Source organism: Ctenopharyngodon idella, chromosome 20, assembly GCF_019924925.1.
Source record: "Ctenopharyngodon idella isolate HZGC_01 chromosome 20, HZGC01, whole genome shotgun sequence".
In the NCBI taxonomy this organism is placed as follows: domain Eukaryota; kingdom Metazoa; phylum Chordata; class Actinopteri; order Cypriniformes; family Xenocyprididae; genus Ctenopharyngodon; species Ctenopharyngodon idella.
This window is the reverse complement of record NC_067239.1, coordinates 8,021,738-8,040,379: the sequence shown is the minus strand read 5'-3', so window position 1 is coordinate 8,040,379 and position 18,642 is coordinate 8,021,738. Positions and strand designations below refer to the sequence as shown.

The window sequence follows — 18,642 nt, the reverse complement described above, 5'->3', positions numbered from 1 at the left end:
AGTTGCAAATTGCATACAGTATGTGATATTCATTGTTGTTCGCATACAGTACGTGATATTCATTGTTGCTCGAATGTCACACTAACAGGTTAAAAGGTTAAAAGATTATTTTAATCGTATTTCAATTATTTTGGCAAATCAAGATACTGTTAGGTCTTGAATCTTGAATGCTTCTCATCATGCATCTAGCAAACCACTTTTGTTGTGAAATTCTGCCTAAACATTAAAAACTCACAAATTTAACAAGAAAAAAATATATAACACAGAAATAAACACAGAAAACACTGAAAGTTTTGGGTGCTTTGGGCAATTTCTTTTTGTCCATTTTTCTTACTGACAAAGACACAATGCCTTATCTAGAAATTTTATCATAACTCCCATTCTCACAGTAATTGCAAACATAGTTTTGTTGCAAAAGCCTCTTCATAAACTTCCCAAATTAGTTGTATTTTCCAGGAAACAATATAGCTAAACCTCATTGACAGTATTGAAATAAGCAAAAACTAAATTGTACAGTCAGCATGCACAATTAAAACTTAATTATGATCAATAAAATAATAGCTTCTGCAACAATTCAAATGTATTAATTCAGAATTTCACAGAATTTCAAAGAAATATGATAAAAATTGCTGGAGCAATCTCTTATAGAGTCTAAAAACTGCACTAAACTAAGCTACCGAAGCTAAGCTGGAGTTGACGTCCATGTGAATTCAGCTCTTGGTGTACAAAAAGCATGTGAGATAAGAAAAACTCATCAGTTTACGTATGGTCAATTCTGTTGGACAACAGCGTGTTATAAGTGACGTAGCAGGTGACGTAGCATCAGCGCATCACGAGACCATAAATAGATGCCTGAAATGCAAATCAACAGATTCTAATCATCTGAAGGAAGATGTTTTCAGGCATTATGCGAAGTATGGAAAAGAGGCTGGGCATCTTGTTCCCCTCTCAGGGAACAGGGTTACATACGTACATAACTTGAGACATTCCCTTTTGAGTGGAACTCAATGCTGTGTCATAATGATGACACTATGAGAATGTTAGTACTTTGTAAGTTCATTGCTTTCAGACTATAAAATCTATGAATGTTCATGGAAAGGACCAGCCTGCCGCAGCACATCATCTCATAAGGGCGCACCTTTTAGTTAGTGCCTAAGAAACCATACTCCCAGTATGATATGTTTGATGCATAGAGGCGAAGCATGCTGCACACCTTATAAGCAAAGTGAAAAATTGCTGACCAATCAGGTTGTGGTTTCTAGTTTTTTTTTTTTTTTTTTTTTTCATTTTATGAACTTTATGGGCAGAAAAGAAGGATTAACCAAGAAGGACCTGATATCCTGAGGTTAAATCCATATTCAAAACTATAAAACCTTATGTATGTGTACAGAAAGGGTCAGCCTTTCACAGCACAAATGTCTTGCAATGACGCACCTTTAGCTAGCACCTTAATAGCCACACTCCTAATGGAGTGGGCTCTGATGCCTAGAGGCAAAGCCTTTCCACACGCCTCATAGCCAAAAGAAATCGCACCAACAATCCAATTGGATAGACGCTGCTTGGAGATGGAGGAACCTCTGCTATGGCCTCCAAAGCAGACCAGTAATTGATCGGATGTACGCCACAAGCCTGAGCAGTTAACATAAATCCTCAAGGCCGTGACTGGACACGAGAGGAAGCCTTTCTTGCTCAGGTAAGTCAAACAACGGAGGAGAAAAGCTTGAAGGACGACTGGATGGATGGTCGAAAAAGGCACTTTTGGAGCATAACCTGGCCTCGGGTGCAATCTAAATTTAACCAGTCCAGGGGTGAAATCTAGGTAGGACAGGGCAACTGATAAGGCCTGCAAACCTCTGACTCTTTTAAGCAAAGCTAACGCAAGTAACAGAGCCACTCTGAGAGTCAGAATCTTCTCTGAGGCAGACTCCAAGGGCTCACTGATAAGCCTTCCAGGACTATGGAAATATCCCAGAAAGGAACTCATGGTTTGCAGATAGGCCTCAGCTGTCTGGCACTGAGAAGACGTAGCCTCAGTTACATTTGCACCATGGCATCCGGTCCTAACAGAGATGGAAGTGTGAGGGCGAATCAGAGGGGACAGTAGGTCCTTCTCTTAGAGGTGAACAGGTCCAATTCCGCTCTGTCGAACCATTCCCCGGGCCTCAGCCCTGCCTTGACAGGATGTCTGCTCCCACATTTGAATGCCCTTGAATGTAGCACTCTGCTTTGAGGCCAGGATCTGCTGCACCAACTGAAAAGGGGGAGTGAATGCAGTCTGCCCAAGTGATTTATGTAAGAGACCACTGTTGTCTGTCAGTACCAACACATGGTAACTCCTCAGGTCTGAGAGGAAGTACCTGAGAGCCAGAAATACAACCTTAATTTCTGGCAATTTATGTGCCAAGAAGAAGCCAGTATTCCCAGCCCCTCAGGTTGGGCAACCATAGTCACCATCTTGCGATGACATGCCCCCAGCGTGGGACCCAACGTGAGGAACCGGTAATCATGAGATGTAAGTCCGCAGAGTATGGTTCAGAGCCCGCAGGTCTAAAATCTGGAACTTTGCACACTGGCCCTTTGCTCCTCCCGGAATGCCGCTGATTGCTTCTTAATCACCTGAAATCTATCGACGACAGCATTGACTGAGTCATAGAATAAGCCAGACAGTGAAAACCGGGGCATCCAGCGGAAAGCCTTTGTTTTCTTCTTGATGCCAGAGAGGTTGAGCCACAGATGCCTCTCCATGGCAACCAACACAGCCATCAAACGGGCAATGGAGCAGGCTGTCTGCTTTGTGGCAGGGAGAGCAAGATTTGTGTCCCGGTGGAGTTCCCTCACTCCTTCACTAGAGTCCAGGGACCGTATTCACAAAACATTTTATCTTACCACTAAGAGTTCTCTTAAATAGCAGTAAAAGTTCTTAGCTAAGAGTTTTCTCATAAAACCTATTCACATAGCTGCCGAGACCAACTTTTACTAAGGAATAGACATAAGTCTTAAGCTAAGAGTAAGGGCGGGGTTGACCTCATTGCTATGGATGATGTCAACACGCTTACTAACTATGCCCACAGTGATTGGCTGATGGGGGAGGAGTCTCTGTCAGTGATTTAATCATAGAAATATTCTAGAATGAGGTATCATGTTTCCATATTAAAATAAAGGTTTTAAAATACAAATGTTGCCATATTCAAATAAAGTTTTTAAAATGTAGGCCAAGCCTAATTGAATAATTAAAGCCTAATTAAACTAGTATATGTTCAGCTAATTGTCAGCCTCTTACATGTCTGCGTCTCGAGAGAATGCAGAATTCAAGTGACGATGCAAAGTTTGGGAGGAGTATGTTCAAACGGTCTATCTAATCAGCTCGAGTGGAGGTATATATACACAGATGAGAACCGACTCACCTATGGTTACCTCGACAGTTTTCTGCATCCCTCTGCCACCCTGTTCCTCACACTCGGCTGATACAGGGGAGAACTGGGCTAAATAAATTCCAAGCTCTGAGCCTTCGATCCTCTTGGACAGCACGCCAAATGCACTTATAATAGTTTTTTTACTCTATTCGATCATTTGTAAGGGTGAACTTGTGAAAATAACTGCCACAGGTTATCAGACATTATTTATTTATTAAAGATTTATTTTTGCCGTCTTATCGTAGATTCAAATCTATAAATAAAAATATGTATTGCATTTATGAAAGGAAAGGTTCAGCACCTAAGGCTCTATCGCTATTGCCTCATGGTGTACAGTGTCTTTAGGTGGATCAGGATTGTTTGCGATTTAGTCTTAGTGACTTAGGAGTCCTCTTGACTACTCCTAACGTTTCCCAGATTTAGGAGCTAGTTTTAGCGTTAAAATGCTTTGTGAAATACTCTTAGAGCAAAAATTTAGGAGTCCCTTAAATTAGGACTGACCATGAGTTTCTCCTAAATCGGCAAGTTAGGACCTACATTTATCCTTAAGATGTTTTGTGAATAAGGCCCCAGGTGTTTTATCAGGTCAGCCTAGTACACCTGCAAGATGTAGGCCAGTTGTGATTTTATAGGGCGTAGAGGGTAAAGTGGGCTTCTTTTGCGATGATGCTGAAGCAGGAGAGAGGTAGCTAGCATCTTTTCAACCAGTGGCATCAAAGCATACCCATACTCCTTAAACCTTATGATGGTCAAATAATTAGACGTCACAGGGTTATGAATGGAAGCCATGCATAGGCTGCCCCTGCAGGACCTCGACACCTCAGTGTGAAGGTCTAGGAAGAATAGCAGATGTCTCACCCAACTCCTCAGAGCCAGAGGCGGCTGATAGTAAGTCCTTGCTTGGATCAGAAGAAATCCCCATGCAACTTCTGAAACCAGAACAAGGTCCTTATAGTCTGGTGAAGGAGTGAGAAAGAGCAGTGTCTCATCTCACTCAGTCTCATCAACCAGCTCCATCTGCGACACCCATGTTTTGAGTCGCTGTGCCACCTCAGCAGATTTGGGACCTGAACCAAGAGGGGCAGGTGCCTGACTCCCATTGCTGGAAAGGAGAGCCAGGCATGAGCGGAGCTTCCTCATTGTGAAAGATTCCCAAAGAGGGAAATTGCTCCCCTTTGAGAGAGCCTACCTAGCATGCTCCACTCCCAAGCAGATTACAAATCTTGTTTATCATCCCTCGTTAGGAAGGGCATGGTGGAACATGCTGCTTGTAATTCTTGAATGCCATTATGTTGTTTTGTAACGAAGAAGCTGGTGACGTGCACCTACGGTTACCTGCTAGCACTACATCATCTGACCACGCTGTTGGCAGAATTGGTATGCTTCCACACATGCTTCAGACATCAGCTCACACAGGAGTTTTCCCATAGTCTCAACATCATGACACCGCGCTTGATTCGCAAGGGAACTATGGGTTAATGGCATCGAGGGTCGGGATATTAGCAAGCAACTTCAATGCATGTGGTTAAATGTTTCAATTAAAGGGTCGGAGAGGTGTATGCATTTGTAATATTCTTTTTTATTTATTTTTTTATTTTTTTAATTATGCCTATTATGTCAATATGTTTACTTATAAAAGAAACATACTTTCAAAGTGGTTCTTTTTTTCAACACATCTTTAAGCACAGCAGTATAGCTATGATCCCACATGAAATTCTGATGTCAAATGACTGAAAACACCTGCACAATCCATGTTATATATATGTTAAATAAAAAATCCATGTTAAATATCTGTTAATCATTTCCTTTTTTATGTTTATCACTGAAAAGAAAAAAAAAATACATAAGGCATGTATACATTGAAAAAAATCCAAACAAATCAAATCACAGTTTGGAAAGAGAAGCACACATAACAAATTATGGAGCATTAAATAACTATTTCACCTAAAAATTAAATTTATGTCATTTACTCACCCGTAAATCATCCCAAACCCTTGGTTTGCTTTCTTTTGTGGTAAGTCATACAGGTTTTGAACAACATGAGGGTAAATAATGACAGAATTTTAATTTTGGGCTGAAAATTAAGTCCCCCGAATCTCAGTACATATTTTTATTAGAATTCCAGTCCTAAAAATAATAACAATGTAGTTTGAACAAATATGACATCTGTTAATGGAGGGGCATATGATTTCATTGTAGTTTTGGCATTAAATTATAAGCAAGCTACATTTTTAAAAATCCTTTTTGGTTTCTGGTGATCCCATTAAATCCCATTATCCCAATAAATCATCATCATGGCATGTAAATTTCACAGCTACTGAGGACGCATTGCCTTATTCCTTTAAAACCATACTGTACATAATTGTTCTTTACTTGCTGTATTGAAAATGGTAAAATGTAGCTGCTACTTTGAAACAGTATGAATTAGCATAACAAACATATGCAAATACTTATAACAACATTATTAACAGCAACAAAAGAAGCAAAGGATTACAATAAATGCCTGAGATTCATGCAAGGTTTGTCAAAAAAATATTTAAGGGCTTCATTTTCATGGCCCTTTAAGTGCTGTTTAAAATAAAATAGACACATGCCAGTGACTCGTACAGAAAAACACAGGACTTGCATAGAATGAAAGAAGGTCATAAGATTGAGAGAACATCTGCAATATCATCAGCACCTTTAAACAAACATCTTTTCATTCCCTGAACACGTCTTTTAGTAAATCAAAAACAAATTAAAACTGGAACAATTCATCAGTCTGTTGCCCCTCTGTAGGTATAAACAGTATGGTACCTATTGTGGTTCAGTTGTTTTATAGAAGAAAGTATAAATATAAGCAGTGCAATATAAACCAATAAATTATATCTGAATGTTGAATAACAGTTCATAGGTCCTCCTTACACCACAATAACTAAATAACGCATCATAAAATTTCTTTTATAATTCAGTCGGCCCTTTTAGCTGTTAATTTTTTTTCTTATGGCTAAACCCTCATTGGGTAAAGCTTATGCTGAGATATACAGCATATCATGGATTCCCACACCATGGACATTTGCAATATAATAGCATGTTATGCTTCTAAAATCCATCAATCAATATATTTTCACCAATTTAATGGATAGTTCACCCAAAAATGAAAATTCTATCATCATTTGCTGAGCCTCATGTCATTGCTTCTTCACAAGAGAAGTTAATTTGAAAAATGTCACATGAAATGTCAATAAAATAGGCTCAAATATTGTTTTGGATCTGACTTTCATTATGGACAAAAATAGTAAAAATATCTTCTTTTGTGCTCCACAGAAGAAGTAAGTCATACAGGTTTGGGACAACATAAGTCTGCAAACATGATTACAGAATTGTAATTTTTGAGTGAACTATTCTTTTAATGTGTGCATTGTCACCATTGTAGTGAAAAAAAGGAAAGATTTAAAATTTGAAGGCTATAATCTCATAGTCTTTTAATTAAGCCAATCAGAGCAGTTAAACTGTCACCTACCACAATAAATTAATATCTCCCATTTGCAACAGGACACACATCAGCAAGACCCCATTCGTAGATTAATGAGCTCAAAAACAAAAAAAAACAAAAGCCTAGAAATTACATCACTAGTGATGACGGTGTCAGTACATTCAAACTGTGCCACTCTGTGCTTTGCAAAGGAGCAAGGACATCTAACAGTGTCTTTAATGCCAAATAATTGGCTAGCTCAATGAAAAAATAAAAATAAATAAAACAGGTGGCATAGAGCTAGTGGATTTATGGCCCTGTTCACACCTGGTATTAAGATGTGTTTTGGTCGTTCGTTTCACAAGTAGACGCATACTCGTTTACACCTGGTGTTTAATCTCTCCACTTTCAACCACTTCTGTCCTGATTTCTTCAAGGGGAGGGTCTGTGGGCAGGTTTTTTTTTTTTTTTTCTTTTCAGATTTTTCGATCTAATGGACGAAATAAGCTCACACAATATACATATGAATGTGACCGGAGATGAAAGAAAAACATGCATAGAGCAGCAGCCTTCGGTTTTGCTCTGTCAGGAACGGTGAGAGAACATTGTGCTTCGTCTTCAAACCAAACTTGGGTCTTCAGCCGACAAAGCTTAAATCCCGTCTGGCTAACGCGCTTCCCGTAATGTTTACGCATTAGGTCAGCAGGTGGAGAATAGGTGGTCTTTTGTGGCTGTTCGAATGCATTCGACCACATGAGCGTCTACACTATGAGAGCAATCCGGTTGAATGTGTTTTCGACTACCTCTGGAAGTGGTCGAAAATGGACAAGCTCAGAACATTTTACCTGTATTTAGCATCGTCTACTTGTAATCTGATCGACCAAAACACATCTTAATACCAGGTGTAAACAGGGTCTTAGATGGTTTCATTGAAAAGTTTTTTTCATGAATGCTGGATGTGGGAAAAAAAAACAAAAACAAAACTACACGTAGTATTTGAAAAGTCAGATATGCTAATGCGCAAACAAAATCTGTCTTTAAAGTATAATGATGATAATTAGTGAATTTCATCATTTACTCAAGGTAAATTAAGAAACATCTATCACAAATGATTTTGTGATTTCTATATTTCTGAAATTCTTATTTAAGAATGAAAACTTCTGTTACTTCCACTCAAGGTAACATGCCTAAACACTGGCAAATCTAAATAATGAATTTTGTTGTAATATTTTAAATTAAGCCCCTCTTTTCAGTAGTGGCTTTAAATATAATTAAGTTTCAAAAGACAAATATTGCCTTAAACTTTGGCTTGATGATAGTTCTTTAATAGTAAACAAAATAGTTTCATATAGCCTCTGTTATAAATAAACTACTTAAACCTAGTACATAAAAATATATTCTATTAAGGAATGTTTATCTCATATTTTTAACATAATACCTATTTTCAATGTTAACTATATTTATAAATGGAGGTTAAAAGAGAATTTTTCAGCAAGTGTCACAGTGTCTCATTTACTTTATTATAGTGGCACATTGAGATTGAATGTCCTGTAAGTAAACCCCTAAATAAATAAATGTTATGTTTATTAAATAATTTGATTTAAATATCTTTTTTTTTTGTTTTTTGTTTTTTGGTGCATGTACATTTTGTGCATATAGAACTGGTTCAGCATGCTATGTGTGTCCTGTGGAGAAAAATTCAGATGGTCCCTTAAATGCAAAACAAGTGACTTAAAATGAAAAATCTTTAAAGGAGAATCACTATCCAGGGAAATGGACTAAATGATTAGGAGAAATCCCAAAACATGAAAAAATAACAGGAAGGGGTAATTCAGCATCTGTTTCGCATTTTGTATTCTTGATTTAAAAAACAAAAAACAAAAAAAAAAAAACATAAATAAGTTAAACAAATAAACGTTTGTTGTTGGCAAGGGAGTCAAGGTCATAGTTACATAATATTTATGAGAAAAAATTGTATGAGAATTACAGAAGCAATCATTTTGTGAAGCTACGCAGAAAGTACAAAACTACAGTAGTGCTGAGCGATAGTCAGTTTTCATTTCTATTATTCAGTATAAGTTGATGAAAATAATAATAATCTTTATAATTTTTAATAACAATCTTTTTCAGAAGATAGCAATTGTTGAATAAATACCTAAATAATTATAATAATAATAATAATAAAAACACAATATGCCTTAGGAAATAAAAAAATATTAATGCATTTTATTAAATTAATAAATATGATCTTTATTTTATTACACATATATTATATCTTTTATTAACAGAGTGCAGAGGAGCAGCAGAATTATGCAAAAATGTTGATAGATCAAATGCACTTTCCTCTTCACACAACTATGAAATGAAATATAATGACTGGATTCCCAACTAAAAACTAAATAATTTCAGAAAAGCGCATAACAAGGCGATTCTCAAAATGCCATTACCCTGATTTGATATTCAAATCTACACTAATAACAGTCAATCAAATCATATAAAATAAGTCAATAATTTTAAGACTTATTATTTTTTTCGTATTGTACATTTTTCATGTACATGTACATTGTACATGTGTACATCAATGTGGATTCTTACTGAGCAGAAGACAGTTATGCTAATAGAATCACATTTAGCGAATTATGAAATTATTTGTGATTAATGTGGGTCTATATTATGTGGTATATATTCTAACATCATATTTACGAAGGGACATCATATTTTTTGATCACATGATTCAAAGAGAGTGGCAAGTTTCAATCTTTATCAGACATACTTTGAAAGAGAAATGTCATTTGGTTAATCATATTTTTAAAAATATAAATTATGGTTTACAAGGCACAACAAAAGTGATTCTACAGTAATTTACTCCGTTATCTATCAATTCTCTAAATTATAAACATACTAATGATTGAAATAATACCATGTTTTAGTGTTGGTAACTACTGATACATTGCACAGCTGTAACTATATATTTAGGATTGAGAGTAGAAGTCAAAAAGCAGCCATAGAGAAATCTGAAATTTAGGGGGATACTCATCTTTGTATAGTTTCAATGAAATAAACTGCATCTCTTTCCATCCTTAATTAAAGTATTTTAATAATAAAATACTTTAATAAAAAAGATACCACTCAGCACTACTTTGTAAATAGTCCACAGATACTTAATATATACTATATTGGCTAGTAATTATACACTGCAGATGTTACAGTAGAGTTACAGTAAATATGTTTAGGGCTTATGTTTGAATTAAAGTACCATTTGAATTTAGTGGTTTCTAATCCATCTATACGTGACATTCCTGGGAAAGTGAGAACATAAAGTAGATTTTCAAAATGAATTGAATGCCAATCTGATAATACTAATGTTCCAATGTTCGATTCTGTTGTAGCTCAACATGATTGCTGTACATGGTTCTTCATTTTCACTTGAAATGAAAAGCAAAGTTTTGTGCGACAGCTATAGAGTGGTTTCGTTTGTAGTCCAATATAATGGGCTTCCTCTATAAGGTTTTTAGAATAGAGAATTTAGATATCAAATGAGTTCAAATATGTTGTTCTACAGCATAAATTACACACAGTCATGATTCAAACATGAAGTTTGAAACTTTAAAAAAAAAATGTTGCTACATAAAAATATAAATGGCAGTCCAATTTATCAAGTGGTCCTGCTTTATAGCTTAATATTAGGTGTCTTTAAGTACTATGTACTCTCTTCGATATATCTGTTGGTACAATGCACTTGTGTCCATGTTGCAAAACACTTTTGCTGCTATTGAGGTGTAATACGGGTAAGGTTAGGGACAGGTTTAGTCATGTGGTTATGTTAAGGGATAGGGGTAATGTAATTGCAATGTAATTACATCTAGGTAATGTTTTTACAAAGTACAACATAAAAACATGTACACATTAAGTGCAATTGTATTGTGCATTGATTAATTTAAATGTACATAGTAGTACTTAATATAAAGTGGGTTCCATCATGCATACTGTAATTCTTAACAACTTATTAGCAAGCACACAGTGGTTTCAAAGTTCACATTAGAGGTATTACTTTGTATAATTTATGTTGTAGAACAAAATGGTTAGTGTAAAAGTTAACCACAGATGTTATTATATTCAGAAATTGAAAACTGCCATCTAAAAGTCCATCTGCATCCTTCAACTATATTCATAACCTCTTTTGGTCAGATTGAGTGGTGAGATCATTCACCACTGTCACACAAGAACTGCTTTAGCCATGAACAAAACACTGACAGTGACAGTCAGACAAATTGCGACATTCCCTACAATGCAAATAACATTCATGAATCATTTCTGTGGTGATGTAAACAGATTTTATGATCCGGCACAGCAAATGGTTCCATCTAGCTACACTGTCCCCGTTTCGCCAAACGGAACCTTCTCCTATCGGCATCTTTGCAAAGAGAAAAGCGACAAGCTCTTCTCCAGGAGCAGGGTTTCCCCCAGGTATGTAGGGTTGATTCAAAAACGAAGTCAATGCTTGGTCCGGTGATGAAAATGATCAGAATGATAGAGATAAGTAGGACATTGGTCCACTAGTGTACTTTCTGCACCAGAGTTCAAGGCTGGCACTTCTTTGACCGTCCGCTCGACTGCAGTTCTTCTTCTTCCTGCCAGTGTCTAATTTGGATCTTCCCAGCGGCTTGGTCAACGGTGGGCCGGTGGTGGGTCTATCAGGACTGGCAGGGCTGGTTGGGCTGTTGGTGGCCGTTGTTCCTTCAGGAGTTCCCTCAGTGATCTCAATGCGTGGAGGCTCCATAAGGTCAAAAATATTGAAGGCAGCCGGTTCGGGCTGACACATTACTGAAGCGTCTGCAGTATTTTGTCTCACCAGACCGTTAGCGCCAGTCTGGACACCAACGGACACCCTCTCGCTTGACTGAGTGGAACTGGTGCCGGTGGCAGCCTCCCGGCACATCGTCCACATGTTATAGCACTGGGTAAAATTAAAGAAGTTGCTGTTGAAAGTCTTGAGCTCTCCGCAGACATCCCTGCGTAGCTCCGCTAGCTCATAGCGCATTGCTGATATCTCCTCTTTCCACTGCATGTTGAAGGCAGCCACCATGTTTGCCGACTCCTTGAAAGCCTGAATAGCCTGTGGGACGGGAGGATCTGGTGGGGGCTGGGACGGGGGCGGACATGGAACTCGGTAGGCATGCGAGGAGGTTGGAGGGACAGAGATAGCCGTGACCGTGGAACTGGTACTGTGTTGACTACGTGCAGCATTTTCTCTTTCAAACCTCTCGATTTCTTGATAAGCTGAGGAGCTGGCGCCATCATCGTCCTCAATCATTTCCTCATTTAGCAATGAGGTGCCCTCCATTGCATCATAACCCTCTGGAAGACAAATTTGAATATAGAGATAGGACAATTCAAAGGGATGAACAGCTGTGGAATTCTGCGAAACCTCACACTTTATCTAACGTCAACACTTGTCATAGCAGTATGTGAGTAAAGGCCCTGTACACACCATTCTCAACTGCTTACTACATTGGTTCCTGGTAATAAATTCAGGAACCTTTGTATGTACCAAGTATGGAGAAAGACGGAAGAAAAAATATTATACATATGATTTTGGTTTCATCAGAAAAAGTAGTGGGAAGTCTGTTCTGCTGTTAATGCAAAACTTTTTTTTATAAAGCGATCCAGTCTCTTCAGAAAATTTAGACTAAACCACTCGATTCATATGGATAAGTTGTTTGATCTCTTTATGAATTTTTTGAAAAGACAAAGGGGTAGTTGCATGAACTGTCAATGGAGGGACAGAAATCTCTCAATTTTATTTAAATATAAATATATCTGCACAAGCCCCAATAAAATACTGCTGTCAAAGGGATTGATGTATCCGCTTGTTAAGTCGTGACGTAAGGAACGCCGTGTCTGGGTCCAAGCCTCGACTTATTTCACTTGAGAATGGCACCTCGACGGCCGTTTATGAGTGCTATTTATTCATATTAAACATTTAAACAAAGTTAAACATTTAAAATACTTACAGTCTACACAACAGTCTCCGTGCTCACAGCGTCACAGACATTAATATTTTAACGATTTATAAAAGATGAATCACTGTTTGGCCATCTGGGATTTTGGTATGGAGATAAAGGTTATGATTATAATTTTTTGGAAGTATTACACCACATCGTGTGTGTATGGTATGAGATAGAGCGTTTGGACCCGAAAGCGCTGCAGCGTGACGTCAGACTTAACAACCGAATATCAATATGAGAATCATTTTCTGATATGTCAGCAATCATGTCATGTGCTTCATATCAGCTGTTTAGAATCAGAACTACACTGAAAAAAAAAAAAAAAAAATTGTTGGTTTAACTTAAAAAAGTAAGCTACCTGGTTGCCTTAAAATTTTGAGTTCATTGAAATAAAAAAATTGAGTTAATACAATGAAGGCGATTGGTTTAATCAACAGAAACTCAAAATATTACGTTATCTGAATCAAATTAATGATCTAAGTTGATTTGACAAAAGAAAAAATTTAGTGAAAATTATTTTTTACAGTGTACTGATGCCAGATTTGCGAATGAATCACTCTTTGATCTAATCGGACAAACAGGTTTGCAAAAAGGTCTGAAGTTGTTCACAATTCAGTTTGATTCATTCTGACAGTTCACTCAAATACTAAATTGTTTTGCAGTGGTTCCTCACCCTGAAATACGAAAGGGATATTTCATGTTTCAAACTCTGCTCCAGGAGGGCCACTGTCCTACAGAGTGTAGCTACAGCCAGCTCCAAAACACCCGCCTGGAAATTTCTAGTAATCCTGATTTTTTATTTTATTTATTTTTTTTTTTTAATTGATTTTTTTTTTTTTTTAACTTGATTAGATGGTACAGGTATGTTTAATTAGAGTTGGAGCTAAACTCTGCAGGACAGTGGCCATCAAGAAATTTGACACCCTTGAGATATATTATAAAGCAGAAAACAAAAAGAGCACTGGGTCAGGTTGATATTTACCTACAATCAGGTAAGGGGGAGGAAGCAAAACATCTATCTTTCAAATGTCTTCTATTGTTTGTCGACAACAAAGAAGCGCTTTATTGCACATGCAGCTTGTGAGACAATATCCATGGGCACACTTTTTTTTGATAGTGGGGCTGAGCCCCCGTACTGATGAAAGGCTAGAAACACCCCTGGTTTGATAAAAGTGTTCGTTTGAAAAAATAATTAAATTTAATTTATTGCAGTCGAGCACACTGTGTTGTCAGGGTCTTTCACTTTTTTACTCACATACATTTAGCCTTCATATGTGTGTTTACACTGCCTTCTCACTCGCGTCATAGAATATCTCATCTGTTCAGCCTTTCCATCTCTTCACAGCATAACCATTAAAAAAAACAATAGTTCAATACTATTAACCATCCATTTAACAAATCACAGAGCATTATGGCAAATGTGGAGGATTTTAGTTTTTTTTTTTTTTTTTTTTGGTGCAACAGAAAAGATGAAAAGGCAATAAAATGTCACGCAATCATTCAGGCAAGGAGATATGAACCCTATTGAATATGTTAAAAGCCCATCTATCGAGCTGATTGGACCATGTGGAGATTATAGGGGCGGGATTAAGAAGAAACACAATGCAATAACGCCGTTATGTCTTTGTGAGGGCTGCACCAGGCAGAGGCTGCAATCCCACTGTCCATCACAGCTGAAATCTTCCACACCAGCTCTTACTTCCAACCGCATTTTGCAGGCCACGTTTGTCCTCCAAGGATGCCAAGGTTGGTATAAAAATGAAGAAAAATGTTAAAAGTGACCCAATCATTTTTTTAAACATTCTAAGAAAACCTATCCATCCATTGTCATTTAAAAAAAAAGACTGTAAAAAAAAATGTAAATTTAAAAATAATTGATTTTCCCATTCAGTCATTTACAGGAATGTTCCGGATTTAATTTAAGCTGTAGTGACAGCATCTGTGACATGATGTCGATTACCACAGAATTTTAACTCATCCCTCAGTTTTTAAAAAAAGACAAACAAACAAAAATGCTTTTGCACGTACAGTAATATACTTACAATGAATTTCTGAGGCAAGGCATTGCACCAGTATAAACACAAACTGTTGCAAAAATATCACCACATCTGTAAACATTATACATGTTAACATGAGACTAGTGTGATAATATCATTAAAAAATAATAATCTTCACATTTGTATTTTTTTTTAAATCTGTCTTGCCCCATAGACTTTTATTGTAAGTGCATGTCTTACTGTAAGGACATTTTTGTTAATATAGTCAAAATTATTTTCTGTGGTAATCAACAGCATTAAAATAAATAAATAAAATAAAAATAAAAAAAGTTGTGAATGCCTTTCATGGAAAAGCATTGCTACTTTGGCAACTGAACACTGGTTGTCCCTAATCTGACCTTTAGTTATATGTCTTTCAAAGGACTAGTCCTGATTTAGTTGAGAAGGCAGTGCAAAAACACACATATCCATTGAAAGATGTATGCGTGTTGACATTATAATACCTGTGACAGGCATCCCTCCAGCTGCTCTTTTCCCCTGGATCTCCTTCCTGTGATGGCTGAGGTGCCATGCCGCCCTCCCTCCCTTTCCACCATCACAGAACACCCAACACCTTACTCAATATTTCCCATTGATTTTAGCGGCAACTAAATTTAGCTTCATCTACTTGGTGAATCTATGGGGTATGCTTGATAACATTTCTCTGATAGGTCAGTGCTTTTGAAGTGCTTTTTCTATTAACTATAGAACCAGAGAGCATCAATACCAGAATTAGTTAAGTTTTTAAAGGACTTTAAGGGAAGAAAGCATCTAATTTAGCTTCTAACACATAAACAAAGTATGGTTCTTTTTGTAAAACCAAAGTAGTACAGGACTGCTGAAACAAGAAGTCCTCCAGAGTGAAACAGAGTGGATGAAATCCTTTTGAGACAATGGTTTTGTCCTACAGCCGGTTGACTTGAGCTGACAGGGATTGCGTACAGAGCCATATGTGGTGAAAGCACTTCAGCAGAGTGAGACGGTGGGATTGGAGAGCTCTCCTTTCTCCTTAGAGTCTTCAGTGTGTTGTCAGTATGAGTTTTTGACAGTATGAAGGTCCAATCAAATCAAACTCCAGTTTGAATAAACACAAAGAACCCCACATTAAATGAAAGAAACAAAGTTTGACTGGAGTGACCAAACAAATCATACAAAACAAATGAGCATTTTGGTTTTAAAAAATGTAAACAACTGAAAAAAAAAAAAAAAAAAGGTATTTTTAATGTCACAATATTTGACATCAGTTTGTGGTATTTCAATAGGGTTCATAGCTTTACTCCATGTGTACACCAAACACAAGCAGGGGTGTTGGGGAGGGTGTGGAGACAGGCATTCTGCTTGCACAAAGAAACTGTGACACGTGACGCACTTTCTGATGGGTATGTGTTGCACAAAACCTCCACACCTGCTCTGTCAGGACTTCTTAAACTCATTTAGGTTGGGGAAAATTACTCATTAGTTAGGATTAATGGTAAAACTGGATTAGGATAATAGGATTTGTTTTCAGCTCCAGTTTTTGAATTCATAGAGAGATTATTAAATCATAATACACTAGCTAATTCAATTACCACATTAACAAACCACTAAAATTTCACCTCTGCGACAGGAGAATTTCTCACATGCGATATAACAGTGAAACTTAAAATACGGTATACGCCCTATAGTTAAAAGACATCTTTAAGAAGTAGAGTTTTGTTCTAATTTTTTTTTTTTTTTTTTTTTTTATACAATAAATCAATATTTACTATAAAAAAAGTCTTACTGTATGCTTGGTTTAGTGTACAGAACTAACTATATCTAACAAACCGATTCAGTTTCATCAAAATATTATGTCTTGAACACTTATTAGCATTTAGTTTATGTAAGAATGTGACATTTCTTTCTGGGAGAACTGAACAAACAAGTGCAAATTGCTCTAATTTTTTTTTTTTTTTTTTTTTTAGACACTTTAATTAGATGCTAGTTTTTCATCAAATATATTTCAGCTACTTTTATTGCACTTTTCTCTTTGACCCCGCATTGTGAATTTGTTTCCACTCACCAATGTAGATGTTTTATGCAACACATATCACATAACATTGTTTTTGTAGTTCACAGTCATTGCTTTGTGCATTCAGGACTGAAACAGCTTTCAAAGTTAACTAAACTGAACCGAAATATTTATTTTATTTTCAATTACTAATCCATTTGCTGAATATAGAAGAGAGAATACAACCATTTGCAAAATATAAAGTCTGTGAACATGTCTAAAACCTGCCCAACCTAAACCTTACTCTCTGTTCTGCGTGAAAACACTTCCCCATGGTGTGTTGCATGCTCTGGACAGCTGTGCTAGTTAAAAGCATGCTTAGTTGTGTCTTCAGGAGTGTGCGATGTCACATATTCAGCTGCCTAAGTCCCTCTGACCCCCAGTCTAGCCTCTCAATACCACCGGACCCAACCAGTCAGAAGCCCAGAAAAGGACGCATGACTCGTGCAAAGGGAATTGCAGGCAACCGTCTTTCAACACACAGGGAGCACAGACGCAGAAAAGCAAACACACACAACAGACAGGAGCCGACGGAAACAACATTCAAGTCAGTCATCTCTCAAGCACAAGGGAATCCCACTGTACATATGTAGGTATGCCAGAGTATGTAGTTCAGCATGTGCTGAATGTATGGCGAGTATGTGCTCTAAGCCTTTTCTCTCTCTCTCAGGTGGGATTTGAGGCATACGGTTACCTGTTGTGGATCTGAGAGTTGAAGTGACAGTAGAAGATGTCATTGAAGGCAAGCAGTCGTCATCTTGGGAATACCCAGCCTGAATTGCACGCAGGTAACTGTGGCTTCGAGTGCGGAAAGAGCCGGGCAGGTCCAAGGCCTCCACGGCCTGGGATTCTACTTCACTAAAAACGGACTCGCAAACTGACTCAAACTGGCCATTGACCTCAGTCTCACTCACCTGAGAGACAAAAACAGGAATAGCAGTCCTTAATTTTTCCTCTTCCTTTCTCTTTCTCACTTTGATTCTTCCCCTTTGCACAGTAAATATGAAGGAGTGTTAGCAGGAGGAATATACCACTGGCAATTTCCGACCTTGAACGTCTCAGTAGAATTATGTCAAAAAGCAACAAGATAAGAGAAAACATTTCAGGCTGGAATATCATCTCATAATTGGTAAATAAAGAAAAGCAGATTGTTTGAAGAACTTTCGGAGGAAAAAATAACACAGTCAACAGTCAACAGCAGCAGACAGCAAGAAAGCTTAATGTGCAAAGATTTTCATAAACCAAGCAAGAGGATAAGAAAACAAAAACAAAAATCAAACCAAATCAATATTAAGCTAAATTATATAAAGATTCTAAACTTCTATGTAACTGTTAAATTACTGCCTGTAAGTCACTCTAGCACTACAACAGATGTTTGAACATATACTCTACCCTAATTAAAAACATTTTTCAATATATTTATGGTTAGCATGTTTCATAAAACCTCCATAAACATCTCAATTGTAACCTACTCCATCAATAAAAGCCCATAAACAGCTACCTACCTAAAGCCCAAGAGAACTAACACCACCACAGCTCAACAGACCTTGACTTCAGCTTTCTGATATCCTGTTTTAACAATGGCTTATATGAACAGAATTTAGCTAAACTGACATCACAATTTAAAATCAAGCTGGGTATTGGAACATAGTTAATCAGCTCAACCTATTCCCCACTAGCTTAGTCAAGATGGCCCACCAGC

The 18,642-nt window shown here is 37.2% G+C and overlaps 1 protein-coding gene across 4 annotated transcripts in view; it reads right to left on the bottom strand.

Moving 5' to 3' along the window:
- LOC127502379 (disks large-associated protein 2) overlaps positions 1 to 18,642 on the bottom strand; it is a 162,176-nt gene that overhangs the window by 51,000 nt on the left and 92,534 nt on the right. For 2 of the 4 annotated variants that reach the window (XM_051875291.1, XM_051875292.1), the window contains one exon: positions 17,635 to 17,854. In XM_051875291.1, the coding sequence (XP_051731251.1) occupies positions 17,635 to 17,854 (220 nt within the window). Of the gene's footprint in view, positions 1 to 5,207; positions 12,226 to 17,634; positions 17,928 to 18,642 lie in introns of those variants that run through there. The other 2 variants (XM_051875294.1, XM_051875293.1) reach the window with 2 other exon arrangements.